At 61.3% G+C, this 17,143-nt stretch overlaps 1 protein-coding gene across 1 annotated transcript; it reads right to left on the bottom strand.

Annotated features, from left to right (window-relative positions):
• Positions 1-222: 222 nt before the first annotated feature.
• On the bottom strand, positions 223-15,470 carry MYO1G (myosin IG). Its single transcript, XM_060020167.1, has 22 exons — positions 15,351-15,470; positions 13,680-13,888; positions 13,413-13,506; positions 12,482-12,647; positions 12,153-12,206; positions 11,333-11,428; positions 10,958-11,077; positions 10,112-10,336; positions 9,873-10,018; positions 9,303-9,417; positions 8,956-9,126; positions 8,675-8,745; positions 7,566-7,640; positions 7,233-7,365; positions 6,354-6,520; positions 5,737-5,944; positions 3,516-3,739; positions 2,799-2,943; positions 1,990-2,094; positions 1,669-1,782; positions 556-710; positions 223-480 (listed from the first exon to the last, which is right to left on the bottom strand). The coding sequence occupies exons 1-22, from the start codon at positions 15,440-15,442 to the stop codon at positions 324-326; spliced, it is 3,042 nt and encodes a 1,013-aa protein (XP_059876150.1). The 5' UTR covers positions 15,443-15,470; the 3' UTR covers positions 223-323.
• Positions 15,471-17,143: the final 1,673 nt, after the last annotated feature.

Genomic DNA, 17,143 nt, shown 5'->3' with positions numbered 1-17,143 from the left:
CGGCCCTGGGACCCCCAAGCTTCCCCAATGGCCCAATAGGAACAATGGAGTCCTACAGGAGGGGAGGAGAGAGAAAGAGACCAAGGCGCTGGGGACATTCGGAAACCCAAGAGGGGCAGCCTTGGATTCAGGGGTCAGCAGAGGACACTGGGGTGACATTTGCCAAATCGGCGGTGGCTGGAGACTGTCCGCCCCCCGACACAAGCCTATGCCCATCACAGACTCAGCGTCCTTTATTGCACAGCGAGACTGCGATCCTTCCCCGGTGTGGGCGCGGGTGGAGAACCCCTCGGCCAGGCCCTGGTGCGGGGGGGTAGGCCGGCTCAGCAGTCCGGCCACAGGAGGGTGAAGGCACCGCGGCTGCAGCGGAAATCTGGCTCTGGCTGCCCCGTCTTGGGCTCCACGGAGACCAGGCGCCGAGCCCCGCGCTGGGTCAGCGGGATGCAGTCGGAGACGCGGACCTCCAGGGCCCGGCCCTCCCTGAAGGACGGAGGTCAGGGTCAGGACGGGCAGGGTTCCGCAGCCCCGCAGCCGCCCCCGCGCCCCGAGACTCACCCCTGGCAGTGCGCGGCCAGCACGCCCACCAGCTCCCCGACGCGGTTATCCAGTGGCGGCCGGGAGCGGTGCAGACACACCACCAGGTCGTCGTAGCCCCGCGCGTGCAGCACCACCAGCTGGTCCCGCCCGCTGGTCACGCTCAGCCCGGTCACCTGAAGGGGGCGGGGTCTCAGGGTCAGGGGCGCGGCAGGCCCTCCTCCCCAAACCTGCACCTCCACCCCACAGCCCAGCAGCACAGGCCCGCCCCCCGCACGCATCTTCCCCTCCCCAGCACCCCGCCCACTCCCCTCGGCCTCTCCTGAGCTCCCCTCCTCTCCCCCAGGCCCCACAATCCTGCTGTCCCCTCTAGGTCCCCTTCCTCCCTCTCTGGTTCTGCCCATAAAGGCGAGGGTCGGGCAGGGCGCACCGCACACGAGGGCTTTTTGCCCTAATGGAATGTTCTAGATCTGCACAGTCTAACGTGGCACCACTGCTCACCTGTGGCTCTCCAGCACCCGAATGTGCTGGTGCCACTGACGAGCTGAACTTTTACTTTTCTTTCCTTTTCATTGCATTTAAATAACCACACGGGTCGTGGCCACCATACCAGATGGTCCTCCAGCCTGACAGTTACACGGACCCCCAGCCTCAGTCCCTGCCCTGGGTTGCCCCTTGGCCTGTGGGAATATGAGCTGCGACTCCAGGGAGCAAGTGGGTCACAGAACTGGACAGAGGGGTGAAAGGCGGGGACAGGGTCCCAGGGGTGGCAGCCACACACTGCAGCCAGCTCCACGCGGTCCAGTGGCGGAGAACCCCGGGCAGGCACTGGCACAGATGTGGGGAAGAGGGGCCATGTGGCATTTCGTTCTGCCAAAGAGTGGAGCAGGAGGGGGGCGAGGAGGCTGAGGATGGGGCTCTGGGCTCCCCACCCGTGGGGCAACCGGAAGCCTCTGCAGGCTGTTCAGCAGGGGCGCATGGGGCGGGGGAGGAGTTGCCGTCCTGAGCTGATGCTGAGTTCTAGAAAGCTCCGGCCATCCCAGGTAGGCATGAGGGGAGGGGCCCGGCAGTGCCCAGCAGGACACCAGGCCAGCTAGGGCCTCACGGATGCCCCCGCCCCCGCACAGGGCTCACCACGTCCAGGGGCACGGCCCGCATCACCCGGTACTGCCGGCCCGGCTCCAGCTTGTAGAGGTGCCGGTCTGTGAGCAGAAGCGCCCGGTCCCGGCTTTTGTTGAAGCGATTCACCTGCGGGACAGGTGCTCTCAGGGTCACTTGCCTGCCCCAGGGGGCTCCCCAGCAGGTGTGGCCAGTGGCCTCGCCTCCCTGAGGCCACTCTCTCACTGACGGGGCTGGAGCTGACGACTTTTGAAGTTTCAGGGTCAGCTGTGAAACCTGTAAGCTAGGCCTGGGCCAGGGCTGCCACGGGCCTGCAGCCCTGTATCCACTGCTCACCTTTCGGACATGGCTGGAGAAGAGCACGGCCCCGAAGCCGTCCTTTTCCCGAAGCGTCTTCAGTCGCTGAGCAAACAGGCCTGAGGCTGTGGGGTTGTCTGTGGCCTGAGGACAGATGGGGGCTGCTTGGGATGGGGTCTTGGGACCATGCTTGACTGACAGCAACTCTCAGGGAATTGGCACAGTTATCCTTGACCTCAGAGAACCTCGTCAGGCCATGCGCCAGCCTCCTGGTGGGTCCACCTGCCACGCTGGCTTCCCTAAGGCCCACCGCACAGACCCCCTGCAGCCCTGAGGTTCTAGGCACACATGTCTGTGCCGTCCACACCACCCACCAGCCCAGCTCCCCACGCCAGGCCCGGGCAGACTGAGAGATGGAAGGGGCTGGGTGGGACCTCGCTCCTCCATGCCAGGCCACCCACCTGGGCAAGCCTCTCGCCCCTGAGCCTTCATCCCCTGCAGAATGGGGCCAGGGGGCGGCTCACAGCACCCGTGTGGGCCAAGGGGGGCCATGGCATGGAGTCAGGGGGCTGTGCCTAAGAAGGGGGATCTGTGCCGGAGAATGGGGGGGCTGACCTGAAAACACAGGAAGGCAAGTGGGAGTAGGGCAGAGGGGGAGGTGCTGAGTAAAGCCCAGGCTAGCTGGTGCTGGGTGAAAACCCTTGCACTTCAGAGGCCAGGGGCAGGAACAGAGGGCTACAGCCCACAGGACAGCCAGGCTCAGGGAGAGGACAGCTGAGGCGGACATGGGCAAGGTTTCAGCCTTGAGCCTCTCCTTGGCACCCAGACCCCACAGCCCTGACACTTACGGAGGACAAGTAGTCCCGGGCCCAGGCCCGCCGGCAGCCCCAGTCCTGTCGCAGCTCCTGCAGGGCCGCCATGGCGGCCACCTTGGCCTTGATCTGAGCCATGTCTGAAGGGGGGATGTTCTTCACCAGCTGCCGGGCCCGCCACCTGGAGAGGGCCAGGTGGTCAGACAGACCCCTGTGCAGGCCTCACCCTTCCCTACTCCTGGTTCTGCCCCTTTTCCTGAGAACGCACGTTAGTGCCTTTTCATGTCCCTTCCCCCACAGGATAAGGCCAGGCCCCTCAGCCAGGCACTAGCCACCCTCTGTGTCCCAGCCTCCCTGGTCTCAGTGGAAGGTGGCCTCTCCTGCTCTGAGCACGCTGGTTGCCCTTCACACCTCTCCTAAAGAACTCCTACTCAGCCTTCAAAGCCCTGCTCAGTTGCAGAGTTTCCCCCACTTCTAGCTCTGACCCACCACCCTCCCTGCAAGCCTCTAGCAAGGAGATGGAGGCCTGCATCCCCTCCAGATGTCCAGAATGGTGCTGGGGACATTAGGAATCTTCCACCAGCTGTGGGGTGTGGGCAGCCAGCTGATGTGCACAGCCCCCTGTTTTCTGCTTATCCAGTGGGACCACCTGTCTCCTGGCTAGCACCAAGGGGTTCAGATGGCCCGGTCCGGGTGTTCAGTGGGCTCTAGCTGAGTGGAAAAGAGTGAGGGGCGGTGGCAGAGGGCGAGTACCTGCAGAAGAGCGCCTGGCAGATGTCCTGGAAAGGCTGCAGCACAGCAGGGGGCAGCGGCCACACAAGGTCACGGCCGTAGAGCGGGGGCTGCCGTGCAGCCTGGAATCGCCGCTGCATCTCTGCCAGGTGAGCACGCACCTTGTGCCTCCGGAACCAGCGCATGATGGTGTAGACGGCCCTCAGTCGCCGGAAGTGCCGCCTGGCCAGCGTGCCTCGCCATGCCTGGGGGGCCAGTGGGAGGTGGTGCTCCATTAGGCCCTGCCAGGCCCCGCCTCCCTCACCTTAGGAGACCCCAAAATGGAGGGGCACCCGAGAATGTAACCATCAAAACCCAGACTGAAGATCCTACAAGGCAAGAGGCCCAGCGAACCCACAGATTGAAAGAGACTTAAGCAACGTATAGACCCTGAGTTGAACAGACTGAGGACACGACTGGGGACGTGTGGTTATTGACTGGACAGGAAAGCAGCAAGTCAGTGTGAACTTTCTAAATCCTGTTTCTGTGATGCTATTAGGTCATGTTCTTAAAAAAAAAACCCCGTGTGTTATAGGAGATAACAGAGGTAACAATGAAATGCAGTGTGTCGTCCTTAGTTGGATTCTGGGTTTTTAAAAGATGTAATGGGGGACTTCCCTGGTGGCGCAGGGGTTAAGAATCCGCCTGCCAATGCAGGGGACACGGGTTCGATCCCTGGGTCAAGAAGGTCCACATTCTGTGGAGCAACTAAGCTTGCGTGCCACACCTACTGAAGCCCGCGCACCTAGAGCCCGTGCTCCGCAACAAGAGAAGCCACCGCGGTGAGAAGCTCACGCACCGCAACGAAGAGTAGCCCCCGTTCACCGCAACTAGAGAAAGCCCGTGTGCAGCAGCAAAGACCCAACACAGCCAAAAAAAAAACAAGACTGCTCTACCATACCATTTAAAAATTAAAAAATAAAAGATGTAATGGGTCATAGTGGGACCCTTTCAGAAATTTAAATATGGCCTACATATTAGACATTCAGATGTGTAGAATATATTTTATCAGTGTTAGGTTTCTTTTTTTTTTTGGTCATGCCCTGCAGCATGCGGGATCTTAGTTCCCCCACCAGAGATGGAACCCGTGCCCCCTGCAGTGGAAGTGCAGGGCCCTAACCACTGCACCGCCAGGGAACTCCCAGTGTTAGACTTCTTGAATGTGCTAATGTCAGTGTGGTTGTAAAGGTGGATGACCTTGTTCTTAGGATATGCGTGCTGAAGGATTTAGGGGTGTCATTACTTTATATGGTTTGGGAAAAAATACAAATATATGCATATGTGAGTATCTGTATGTGCGTATGGAGAAAGAGAGACAGAGACGGGGGGGAGGGGAGAACATAATTGGAGCAATCCAGGTGAATAGTAATCATTGTACAAATCTTTCCACTTTTCTGTAGGTTTGAAATGTTAAAAATAAAAAGTTATGGGGAGAGGTGGGAGAATCCTTATCCTTTGGGAAGACATACTGAAATGATTATAAATGAAATGATTTGCTTCCGAATAACTGGGATAGAGGTGCGATGTCTACCCAAAACCACATTGGTCATGTGACGTGGTTGACACAGGGCAGTAGCGTGTGGGACTAGAGCACACCATTCTGCACGCTTTTCTCCAGGTCTGAAATCTTTCAGAATAAATGGAAGAAAAGAAGGAAAAAAGAAAGGAAGGAAGGAAGCCAGATTCCTGAGTGTCTTGTTTTGAGCACCTGGGCCTGAGGCTGGTGGCCACGGAACAGAGGGGACCCGAACAACAGCCCCACTTTTTTTTTTTTTTTTTTTTTTTTGCGGTATGCGGGCCTCTCACCATTGTGGCCTCTCCCGCTGCGGAGCACAGGCTCCGGACGTGCAGGCTCAGCGGCCGTGGCTCACGGGCCCAGCCGCTCCGCGGCATGTGGGATCCTCCCGGACCGGGGCACGAACCCGCATCCCCTGCATCGGCAGGCGGACTCTCAACCACTGCGCCACCAGGGAAGCCCCACAGCCCCACTTTTTGCTTAAGTCAGTTTCAGTGTCGGTTTGTCACCGGCGAGCAGGGGCTCCCCCGGTACTTGGAAGTGTGCCTGTGCTCTCCCCAGGTAACGCACATCCCCCCAACTCCGGGTGGTACACATCCATCTCTCCCCTCCCCCCAGGTAACGCACACAGCTCTCTCCTGCCCATCCTCCCACGCCCTCCCTGGGGGCCGTCCAGCCCCGCCGCACCTTCTGTAGCAGCAGCACGATGATGGGGATGAGACACGCGCGGCTCTGCTCCAGCGTGACCAGCGTCCGGGGCGAACGGATGAAGAGTTTGCTGTGGCCGAAGGCCACGTCCCCCTGCAGCCCGTGCTGCTCCAGGAGGGCGCTCACGGCCGCCCTATCGGAGCCCAGCAGGTGGTTTGGCCACGTGTACTCACAGGTCATCTTGTACCTGTCACAGAAGGACCGGGCAGTGGGCGCCAGACCCTGCGGAGGAGTGCGGATTCGCCCCGCCTTGACTCGCCCCGCCTTGACTCGCCCCGCCCCCATCCCCCCGCCCCGCCCCTTCCCATGCATGCAGGCTCCCGCCTTGAAGTCTGAAAAGCGCAGGCTGCTTTAGGCACCCGTGGCCCGCTGCTGGAACCCCTCAGGGACACGCCCCTGGGGGAGGGGGCCGTACCTGAGCAGGAATCGAGAATAGGGCCCCGCCTTGACTCGCCCCGCCCCCATCCCCCCCCGCCCCGCCCCTTCCCATGCATGCAGGCTCCCGCCTTGAAGTCTGAAAAGCGCAGGCTGCTTTAGGCACCCGTGGCCCGCTGCTGGAACCCCTCAAGGACACGCCCCTGGGGGAGGGGCCGTACCTGAGCAGGAATCGAGAATAGGGCTGGCGGGAAGCGAAGCCAGCCCTGCGGACCCTCACGTTCTCCAGCAGCCCCAGGTATGCGACCTGGTGCCGACAGTGGCCCTCGTCCAGCTTCGCGGCCACCTTGTCCTCATTGGGCTTGATGCAGCGGATGTAGAAGGGCTCCTGTGGGGACAAAGGACACTTGGAGAGGCCAGTGTCACGGCCCTACAGTCACCTGGCAGGGGCAGCAAGTGAGCTGTCTCCATCCTGCCGTCTCCATCCTCCCACGCTGCTGTCTGTCCGCGTGGGGAAGAGGCTCTCAGGGGAAGGGGAGGCTGAGGGCCCAAGGGCAGGCCGAAGGCTGAGGCCAGGAGGAGACTGGGGATGAGGGGCGGCGGGCAGCATGGGACCTGGGAGCCCAGTGCTGGGTGCGGGCAGGAGGCTGGCCCAGAGCCAGGTTCCGACCGGGCAGCAAAGTCCCTTAGCCCTTCCTTTCGCTCCCCAGAGGCCCTGCTGAGTCTCTGGATATTCTGCTGTCCTTCCACTGCCCCCTCTGACTTTGGGCCCCAAGCTCTGTAAGGTGCTCGTGCCACTTTCGTGTCCCTGTGACCCCAGCTTCCAGAAGCTAACCCGTATCTGGGCAGCACCAGGGCTGGGCCAACCCAAGCTCTGAGCAAGGTCTCCCCCAGCCCATCCCCAAGAGGCAATGAGGCCAGGGGAAGGCTGCTGGGACCCCGCATTTACTCAAGCCTCGGCCTGGTCCAGGGCATCTTAACCTGTGCAGTGGCCGGTCCCTCCCTGCTGGAGGGGTTGTGGCTTGCAGCAGAGAGGAAACAGAAGGATCCGGAAGGATCCAGACTCAGGGTGGGGTTGCAGGGTGGGGGGGGGCCCGTACCTTGGAGGCCAGGTTTTCCACCAGGGCCACCATGGAGTTCTTGAAGAGCGTGCCAGCCGTCAGGGGGCGCTTGGTCACCTCCGTGATGTCCTGCTGCCCATCTGGCCACATGGCCCGCAGGGTGGGGTCTGTGCTGTGGACACAGGCTGCATGGCCAGCCGCCCTCCAGGACAGCCCACACCCCAGCCTGGCCATTTGTAAGCTTCATGGCCTCAGCTTTGACCCTCAGGCTGTCTGTGAGGGTCAGACCGGAGTGTCTGAAGGCCCTTCCAGCCAGAGCCCCTGGGCCCTCGCCCTCTGGTGCCCACACGCATGCCCACAGAGCCTGCTCACCTGTTGTACAGCAGCCGCTTGAAGTCCTGGAAGAGGGAGTCTCTGTTCTTGTCAATGAAGCCCTCCACCGAGTACCTGGTCGGGGGGGACAGGGCCACTGAGGAGACGGGGCCCTCGGACGGCCCCCAGCATGCCCCTCCCCCTCCCCCCACCTGGTCAGCCTCTCTTCCTTCCTCCTCACGTGCTCGTCTTCCTTCCCCTGTCCTTTCTGTCTTCCCTCTCATCACATAAGCCCTCCTCCCTCCAAAGCTTCTCTCCTGAGAGATGCCAAGTGTCGCATCACTGAACCCTGGCTCTAGCACATACGTGCGGTGTGACCTGACCTAGGACAAGTTACTTAAACTCTCTGTGCCTCAACAGAGACCACGAGCTCAGAACAGTGCCTACTGAGTTTCCAAAAATATCCGCGATTGCAATTACAACCAGGAACTCCTGAGTCATTGGTCTACTTTGTTCCAGTGGCACCGAGAGCCTCAGATTCATCGTCTCATCCTTTGACTGTTAGAAAGCTCAGTGCTAAAATCTTGGCTTCACTTGCAGCTCCTAGAAAGGCTCAAGGCCATGGGATCTGACTTCTGGTGGCTTCGTCTTTTGGACTCTTATTTCTTCTCCTTGCGAAGGACACGTTGGACACTTCCTCAGATCCACTTCCAGGTGAGGTGAGTGACAGGGAAATTAATAATAATCATGGCCACTCCTGGAAGACACCTGGGGCCTCGGTACTCAGTGTGTGGCCCGAGGACCCGCAGTGTCCATCTGGCCTGGGAGCTTGTTAGAGACACAGCCTCTCACCCCTCTGCTCCTCCTTGCTGGCCTGCACCTTGATGTGCAGGCTTTGCTCAAAGCGTGACAAGAACTGGCCCTGGCCTAGGAGCAGAGGTCCACCCTGGCTGCACCTCGGAATCTCCAGCCCCTCTCCCAGAAATGGGCATTTTTTAAAAAGCTTCCCAGAAGATTCTATGATGCAGCCAGGGCTGAGAATCGCTATCTTAAAAGCCCCATTGTATGTATGCTTTTTACTTGTGAATCTGGTGAAGGGAATATTTTCAGTGCCTTAAAAAGGGGAAGGGGCAGAGGAGGGGGACCAGATGCTCAGTGGGGGCCCTTACATGACATCCCCTGCATAGTGCTTGATCCGGAAGTCTCGGCCAAACTCCATGGTCTTGTCTGTGGGGCAGAGCTATGGGGGGGGAGGCAGGCCAGGTCAAGGCACAGAAGGTGTGGGGGGATCTGGGGGAGGGGGGGCAGTCCTGCAGAGAAGGCTGAGCCACCGCCAAGGACCCCACCCCCACCCCAAGACAGGCACCGTGGCACCTGTGGCGCCCTTTCCAGTGCTGGGACCAGCCGGGGGGTGCACAGGGCGGGGGAGACCGCAGGGGCGGAGGGGCACCTGGCGGCTGGTGTAGTGCGGGTGGTGGCGGTGGTGCGTGTCCAGGGTCTGCAGGAAGATCCGGTCGGTGATGGGGCCCGCACTGCCGCAGGCCTCATCCAGCACAGCCAGGATGCCCCGGTGGGGCCGCTCCACCAGGTCCACGATGGTGGCGTTGTTGAAGTACTCCACCTGCGGGAGGGCAAACAGGGCAGCTCCCGAGCCCCGTCGGCCGGCCTCGCGCCCGAGTTCCTGCCCGGCGCCCGCTCCCCCACCCCCCCACCCCGCCCTCCTCTGCACACACCCGCCCGCCCAGCGCCATGACTCTCCCTCCGGGCCCGCGCTGTGCAGGACGGCCCGGCACTCACGCTCTGCCAGGCGATGCCCTCCCGCTCGTACTCTTCCTGCTCCTGCTTCAGGATGAGCTGGATGAAGAGCTGCTGCAGCTTCTCGTTGCAGTAATTGATGCAGAACTGCTCGAAGCTGGGGGCGGAGGGGCCGCTGAGAGTCATGCCTCGACCGCCCACCTCAGGGCTTTGGCTCCACGGGGAGCGAGCGCAGCAAATGGCAGGCTTCCCCGCAAACAGATCCCCAGAAGTCTGCCTGAGGGCGCTGGTGCCAGGCGTCCCAAGTGGCCTCTCTGTCGGGAAGCATCTCCCGCTCCGGGCCGCTCTTTTACCCGCCTGCCCCCAAGTCCAGCACGCACGCCCTGGAGTGGATCTGGGAGTCCCAGCGACGGGAAGTGAGCCGAGATATCGCCTTCCCAGGCACCAGTTGACGGCGGCACAGCTAAGGCCGGCTTGAAGGCACGAGCCTGGGGCCAGGGACCGACCGGCACTGACGCCGGACCCCCTGCTCCCCAGCCCAGCCGAGCTCCCCAGGACTAAGGCGGCCTTAGAGGGTGGGCGGGGTCAGGGTGTGGTGGCAGGGCTACCCACCTGTTGACAGGGAACACCTCGAAGCCGTAGATGTCCAGCACGCCGATGACTGTGTCCTTGCCGTCGCGTCGGGGGTCCCGGTCCCGGGGTTCCATGACACGGTTGATCCGGTCCACCACCCACTCAAACAGCCGCTGGTACACTGCCTGGGAAGAGGCCAGGAGCCAGCTGCCTCTGACTGCCTCTGGCCTCGTCTCCTCCGGGAAGGCCTCCAGGTTGCCCCCCCACCTCCAGAGCACCTTGGCACAGGCGTCCCGGGCATAGCTGGCCTCGGCCGCAGTGTGGCCCTTCTCGATGAGTTCCCTGCCTCCCGAGGCCACGGTGCGAGCCAGCAGGCAGCGCAGCACCATCTCCCGGGGTGTGGCCGTCAGCTCAGCCACGTGCTCCACCAGCACCTCATCAGTCACCGCCAGGCCCCTCTGCTCCAGACTGCCCTCCTCCGGCTCCACAAACTTGATGTTTCCCTGGTGATGCGGGAACCATGAAGTCAGGCTCTGCGCCTCAGAGGAGCCTGCTGCACCCCTCTGCCCCTGGGGGGGCGGGGGGAGGCAGGGACACGGGGTACAGTAGAGCTTGGCTCCTACCACATACACAGCCAGAGAGAGAGAGGGGAGCGCTTCCTGGAGCATGCCAGAGCCTTCCCCAAGGCTTCCCACCCGAACGTCATGTGAATGGTCCCACTGCATCCTTCTGCAGCTGGCTATGTGCTACCCATTCCTCATGCTTCCTCAGAGAGAACTAAGGCTCAGAGGCGCTGAGTAACCTGCCCAAGGCCACACAGCTCTTAGGTGACGGAAGCAAAAGGCCAGTCTGCATGTGTTCAGCTTTACTGAGCCCAGACTGCCCTTGCCTGCTAAGTCCGGGCTGATCTGCCAGACAAGGACCAGGCCCATTCTGGGCACGCAGGGCCCACGGCTCAGGGCCCGGCCTGTGGGAACCCACAGCCAAAGCAACTCAGTTTCAGCAGAGGGAGAAGTGGGCCAGTTACATGGCTGGTTGTCAGAGGCCAGTCTCCTCCTCCAGGGGAGGCACCCGGCCAGGGCACCGCATGGGGAAATGGCCGCAGAGCCCACAGCCAGGCTCACCAGGTGCAGAATGGCGGCCAGGATCCGGTGCACGGAGGCCACCTCCTCAGGACTGAAGCCGATCACCCGCATGGCCTCCGTCACCGCCTGGTGGTGGCTCTTCTCGTCGCTGTCCAAGACCTGGGGGAGAAAGGTCCCAGCACCCAGTGCCATGCTGAGCCTCGACTCCTCTGTCCCAGGGAGCATGCTCACCCACTGCACCCCCATCCCGGCACTGAGCCCCGATTCCTCCAACTGAAAGCCTGCCGAGTCAGGGCCCCCCCAGTCCCTCTGAACCATGCACACAGCCCTGGCCCCTGCTGAAGCCACTGGCCACTAGCACCAGGGTCCTGGGACTAAGCGTGATTAGAGCCTCGGCTCCCTGCCCCCACTCACACTGAGCCCCGCCCCCTGGCGGGTGAAATTATATAGCGCGGGGTTTCTCTGCAGGTGCAGTTCTTGCAGCTCTTTGTCCTCACAGCCCCGCAGCACCTGGAGGACCCGACACCCCTCCGTTAGGCCCCTGAGCTCCAAAGACCCCACCCACGTACGCAGGACAAACAGACGCGTCCTTCAACCACCGCTGACCCAACAAATTCATGGTGTGGGTCAGCACAGTGATGGTGTGGACACCGCCTGAGCCCAGGGAGAACCTGCTTCTAGGTCAGATACTGTGTAGACACCACACCTATCCAGGGAAAGACCACTTCAGTGGTCACAGAGAGTGACCACAGAGACCCACTTCAGAGGTCAGACACATTGCAGACATTGCCTGTGTCCTGGGAGGACCTACTTCAGTGATCAGACACCATGTAGACGCTGCCAATGTCCAGGCAGACGCACTTCGGTGAGTCAGAAAGAATGTAGATACCACCCAAGTCCAAGGAGACCCCGCCTCAGTGGGCCAAACATGGTGTAACCACCTGAGTCCAGGGAGACACCACCTCAGTGGGTCTAACCCAGTGTAGACACTATCAGTGTCCAGAATCCACCTTAGTGTCAGACATGGTGTGGACACTGCCCTGCCCGCGTCCAGGGGGACCCCACGTCAGAGTCAGATGAATGAGGTGTACACACAGCCACGTCCAGGGAGCTCCCACTGCAGTAGGGGTGGGGCCGGGGCGATGGCACGGAGGGAGAGGGGAAGGAAAGGGACTGTGGGTGGGGCAATCAGAAGTCCTTCCCTGCAGGTCTCCCCCTGCCTGCTTTGGCTCACCTGGTAGAAGGCATGGAAGTTCCTCTCGCCCACGTGCTGCTTGAGGACCCGAGACTGAGGAGAGAGGAGCAGCTGGACAGAGGCCTGGATGTTGGCCCCACCCCAGGGGACCTGTCCCAGAGCCCCTGGGGCAGTGCAGGTGGGGGTGGTGGCTGACCTGGCTTCAGGGGGAGCCCCGCCCAGTGAAGCTGGGACACCTGAGAAGGTAGGTTCCTGTCCCCAGGATGCCAGGCCTGGGGGGCTCGGCGTGGTGGGGCAGCTCTGCCTGGTCCCCCCAAGGGAGGCCTTTGTGCGGCCCACCTGCCCAGGGTCTCAGTGTTAAGGCCCACCTTCTCCAGCAGGTAGCTGTGGATGTGTCCCCCCACGGGGTCTCCTTTGAAGTCAAAGTTGATATCCATGTACTTGCCGAAGCGGCTGGAGTTGTGGTTGCGGTTGGTGCGAGCGTTGCCGAAGGCCTCCAGCACGCAGGTGGACTTGAGCAGCACGTCCTTGACCCTGCGGGAGGCAGAGGGCCCGAGGGGCTGTAGCGCAAAGACCTCGCGCTGGGGGCCGTGCCCAGGTCCAGCATCCCCGTCTGAGGCTTCCCCATCACAGGAGGAGAGGGAGCCTGAGGGCCTGGCCTCACCCTGCGCTGCCCCTTGCAGGCCTTTGACTCTGAGATGCTGGGCAAGGCACCTGCAGGGGGCTCACGTCGGTTGTCCTGTAAAGCCTTGAGCCTTGAAAGGCATTGGCCCTGCCTTTCCAGACCAAAGCTGCAGCCCGGTGAGGAGCTGGGTCTGCACGCTCGGCGCTGCCAGCCGTGTATGCTTGGGAACTTCCATCGCTGTTCCCACCCCACTCCTGCCCCGAACCCCACCTTACCCCACCTCAACAGGAAGAGCCGGGGCTCCCACACAGCTCCTACAAATGCCCGCTGGTGAGCAGCTGGCAGGCAGGTGGGCCCTGGGTTCCTGACCCAAACCCTGACACCCGGCCTGGCATCCTGGGCCTTCCTGACGGGCCAGCCAACCTCTCCACTTCCATCAGGTCCCGGTGAGGGCTCGGCACCCGTCTGTCGGCCCTCTGCACCTCACTCCCTTCCTGTCCCTAGAGGAAGGGCACCCACGTGCTGGGCCTCGCCTCTCCTGGGGTCGAGAGGTCCGGGCTGCGGCTCACCTGGAGGCTTGCTGACAGCCACTGAACTGGGCCTGAGCCGGGCTCCATTGTGTCTCGTGCCCCCACCAGGCAGGAGGCCGCTCCCCACCCCCTCCCCAGCCTCACCTCTCCACCTCGGCCCTCTGGCTCGGGTTGGTGACGGCAGCGATGTACTGCATGATGTGCCTGCTGGCTTCCGTCTTCCCTGCCCCACTCTCCCCTGCCGGAAGGAAGGACAGTCAGACAATTTCTGGCTGCTCCCCCTTAACCAGCTCCCGGTGCCCATCCCCACTCCCAGGTGCTCCAGTCACCTCCCCATCATTGACAGATGAAAACACCGGGGCGCAGGGAGGCTGTGAGCCAGAGCCTGGGCCCTGGCTGCAGGGCAGGTACCTGAGATAACAATGCAGGTATCCCTGGACCGGCGCTTCATCGCCCTGTAGGCAGCGTTGGCCACAGCGTACAGGTGGGGCGGCCGCTCATAGAGCTCGCGTCCCTGGTACCTGGCGATGGCCTCGGGCCCGTACAGGGGCAGCTCCTGGTAGGGGTTCACGGACACCAGCACTTCACCGATGTACGTGTAGATGTGGCCCTTCTCGAACCTGGCACAGGCAGGGCCAGTCCTCAGTGCTCGGGGCCTCGGGGACACACACCTAGGTCCCGGGGCATTGGGCCCAGGCGGGAAGCCTTGGGGCCCTGGCCCACGCGCAGGGCTGAGAGTAGACGAGGGAGTCGGGGGGAGAGGGGGTGCCGGCTGACTTGAGCCTTCCTGGTGCCGTTTGCCGGGAGTCGCACCCCACACGAGGTGGTGGTGGGATCCAGGCTGCTCTCCACGGGGATCCTGATGTCCCGGGAATCATGACTACCCACTTTATTAAGGGACTGACTTGCCCCAGGCCTCGCTGGCCAAGGCAGAGCTGGCAGTGTGGGAAGCTGGGTTGAGGACCAGAGCAGATGGGGGTGGGAGGCGGAGGGAGGGGCCTCCAGCTGTTTCCGCCTCAAGACCTGGGCGGGGACCCAGAAGCAGAAGCGACCCCGCCCAGCCCCACCCAGACAGCAGGGACTGGGAGGGGTGCCACCACCCTCCCCCCGCCACACCCGGCACCTCCTCAGAGTTCTGGGCGCTTCCCTGCAGGAGCCTAGTCACCCGGAAGGGTGCCTGTGTGCATCATCCCTCCCTCGACTCTTCTGCCCTGGGAGGAGCCTGCTGCCCTGACGGACCCGCCCTGCCCCTGACAGCCGGTCCCGGGTTCCTCTTCCTCAGCTGCCTCAGACGGACGCGGGAGTTCCCTGGCTTGGCTCCCTGCACACCCGGGACCTGCTGGAGACAGACTCTCCCATCTGCAAGCTGTGTGGCCCCAGGCTCGGGGTTCCATCGTTAATACGGAGATGGTAATACCTGTCTCAGAAGCTAGTTTATAGGAATGAAGTGAAATCATGCTTAGCTCTCTGCCCCCAAAAGAGCAGCTCATTTCCTGTCTGACTCTCCATCCCACAGCCCTGACCTTGGCTCAGGGCCCGCCTGTGCCTGACTTCAGCAATCGGGGGTCAGTGGGACCTGTCCCCAAGCTCTGCACAGTCACCTTCTGCTCCCCCCGGCTGTCCAGGGATGAAGCCAGCTCCTGGTGCCACGACCAACTCCTCCCTGCCCTCTGCCCTCTGGCAAGTAGGGCCCCGTGTCACTTCTACCGGCCATGCCCTGAAGCATCCCACATGCCCTCCTGAGAGTGTCATCTCAGCTTGTCCACCTGCACCCCCCAGGGTGGGCCCTGATCACTTCCCTTGGTGCCCCCAGGGCCCAGCACAGCCCCACTAGGGGGACGGAGCATCCACCCAGTCCGGGGGCCTGGCACCTGCCAGGAGGAGGGGTCAGGAGGCACCTGGGCTGTGTGGGAGGCCCGGGTCTGGGAAGCCTGCTCTAGCACTGGCTGGTTGCCCTGGCCCTGAGGCGACAGTCCTTCCTGTCCCAACGTCCCCCTGCAGTCACGCAGACAGCGGGCTGGGGCTGGCGGAGACCAGCCGGAGTGAGGATGGGGAGAAGGGGAGCCCCTGCCCTAGGTCTACCTGAGCTTCAGGTTCTCCATGAAGTCGTCCATGGTCACTTGGTCCAAAAGCACAAAGTCGGGCTTGCCGCACTCAGGGCCTTCGTCCTCCATCCTGCCGGCGGGAAGCACCCAGACCAGGTTGCCCCGACCTTCCTGTGCAGAGCAGCTCAAGGGAGGGGTGCTCTCGCACAGGCCCAGCCCTCCCTCACGCAGCCAGTGTGGTGAAGTAGGAAGTGGGTTCTTGTGGCCCCAGGGAGGGTTTGCCCTCCCTGCCTGCCGTCCCCTCCCAAGGGGCTCTGAGCCGTGCTTCCTGGTTCCCCTCAGGGCGTGCCTCACGGTGGAAACTCCGACCCTCTATGATCTCACCCTCGCCCCAAGCAGCCGCGTCTCTGCGGTCCCCAGCCCTGCTGCACCCAAGCCACGGGTGGGCCCCTGAGCGGGGTTTTCTTGACGTGGCGGTGGCTGCAAAAGCCGTCAGCTCTCAGACCTCAGCACTAGGCGGATTTTCGGGTAGGTACATTGCACCTCGACAAAAGGTGAACAAATGCCGATACCCAGGCCTTTGGGGCAGGAGCCTAGGCAGTACTCCTTCCAAGTGTGACCACGCTGCAATGTGAACCACAAAGCCAGCTTCCAGGCTTAGCCCGCCACAGCCACGGGGCTGGTGGTCTGGGTTCGTCATGCCGAGACCCAGTCTTGCCACTGGTCCAGGCTTCCGGATGTTTCCCAAAAGGGTCCTTTGTGTCCTCGGGGCCCGCCTGCCTGTCTCTCTAGTAGTGAGACCCAGGAGCTGCGCCAGGAGCCCTCCTGTCCCACCTTGGTCCTCACCTCCCAGAGGTGTGGCCTCACTCCTCTCCGTGGAGCAGGCGGGCCCTTGACAAGTGGCCAGACGGGCCAGCTCAGACTTCGACCACACGGCGTCCGGGTTGGGGACACGAGGCAGTTCTCTCTCATCCCTCCCCTCGCACAGGGAAGACAGCGCATTTCCCAAGTTTGAGTCATCCGTGTACTACCTTTGGGATTCTCTACTCAAAAAGCTAGTTTATTTAAGAACTGTCTTTCAGTCAAGTCACTTTTTTTTTTTTTAACCTGAATGAATAAAAGAATTTATTCTATGACATTTAGGGTCTAGACTAGAATACAATTTGGGGTTCATTTTAGCTCGAGACTAGAATAAAATTTCTAACCAAGCGTGATCAAAAGTCTCTTCTTTTAAATCAAGTTTTATTGGAGTATAGCTGCTTTCTAATGTGTTAGTTTCTGCTGTACAGCAAAGTGAGTCAGCTACACGTATACATATATCCCCTTTTTTGGATTTCCTTCCCATTTAGGTCACCACAGAGCATTGAGTGGAGTTCCCTGTGCTATACAGTAGGTCCTCATCAATCAACTCACTTTTTAAACTCTGAAACATTGTTTGATATGCAAGGGTTTTTTTCCTTCAGAGACTTTAAAACGAATACATATCTAATGAAATTGTAAAGTGCTTATTTTCAAACGCCTGATAAAACCAAGCCTCACAGCACTGCGCCCATTGTTCTGAGGGGACTCTCCCGTCCGGACCAGGCTTTGGCTGCACCCTGCGCCAGGCCTGCGGCTTCTCGTGAGCAAGTTCTGGTCAAGTTTCATCCTCCCAGTCTCTGAAGACTCCCTTCGCACCCCCTGCCTCTTTGGCTGGTGCTTTTGAAGGGTTTTCCAAACCAAAGCTCAAGAGTACCTGGGGAGTTCTCACAGAGCCTCAAGGTTTCACTTCCCCAATCTCTGGGCCTGGGGTTTGCATTAAATTAACAAGTGAAAAGAATGATGCGGCTG

The sequence above is a fragment of the Delphinus delphis genome, chromosome 9 (genome assembly GCF_949987515.2).
Source record: "Delphinus delphis chromosome 9, mDelDel1.2, whole genome shotgun sequence".
Classification (NCBI taxonomy): domain Eukaryota; kingdom Metazoa; phylum Chordata; class Mammalia; order Artiodactyla; family Delphinidae; genus Delphinus; species Delphinus delphis.
Note: the sequence above shows the minus strand (reverse complement) of the source record. Positions and strands in the feature narration are given on the sequence as shown.

Bases quoted from the DNA above. Each gene is read 5' to 3' on its own strand.
- MYO1G (XM_060020167.1), bottom strand. From the start codon at position 15,442: ATGGAGGACGAAGGCCCTGAGTGCGGCAAGCCCGACTTTGTGCTTTTG. The intron at 13,889-15,350 runs GTAGACCTAGGG...TGCCTGTGCCAG, and splicing joins ATGGAGAACCTGAAGCTCAG to GTTCGAGAAGGGCCACATCT. The intron at 11,429-12,152 runs GTGAGCCAAAGC...CGGGTCCTCCAG, and splicing joins ACTTCCATGCCTTCTACCAG to GTGCTGCGGGGCTGTGAGGA.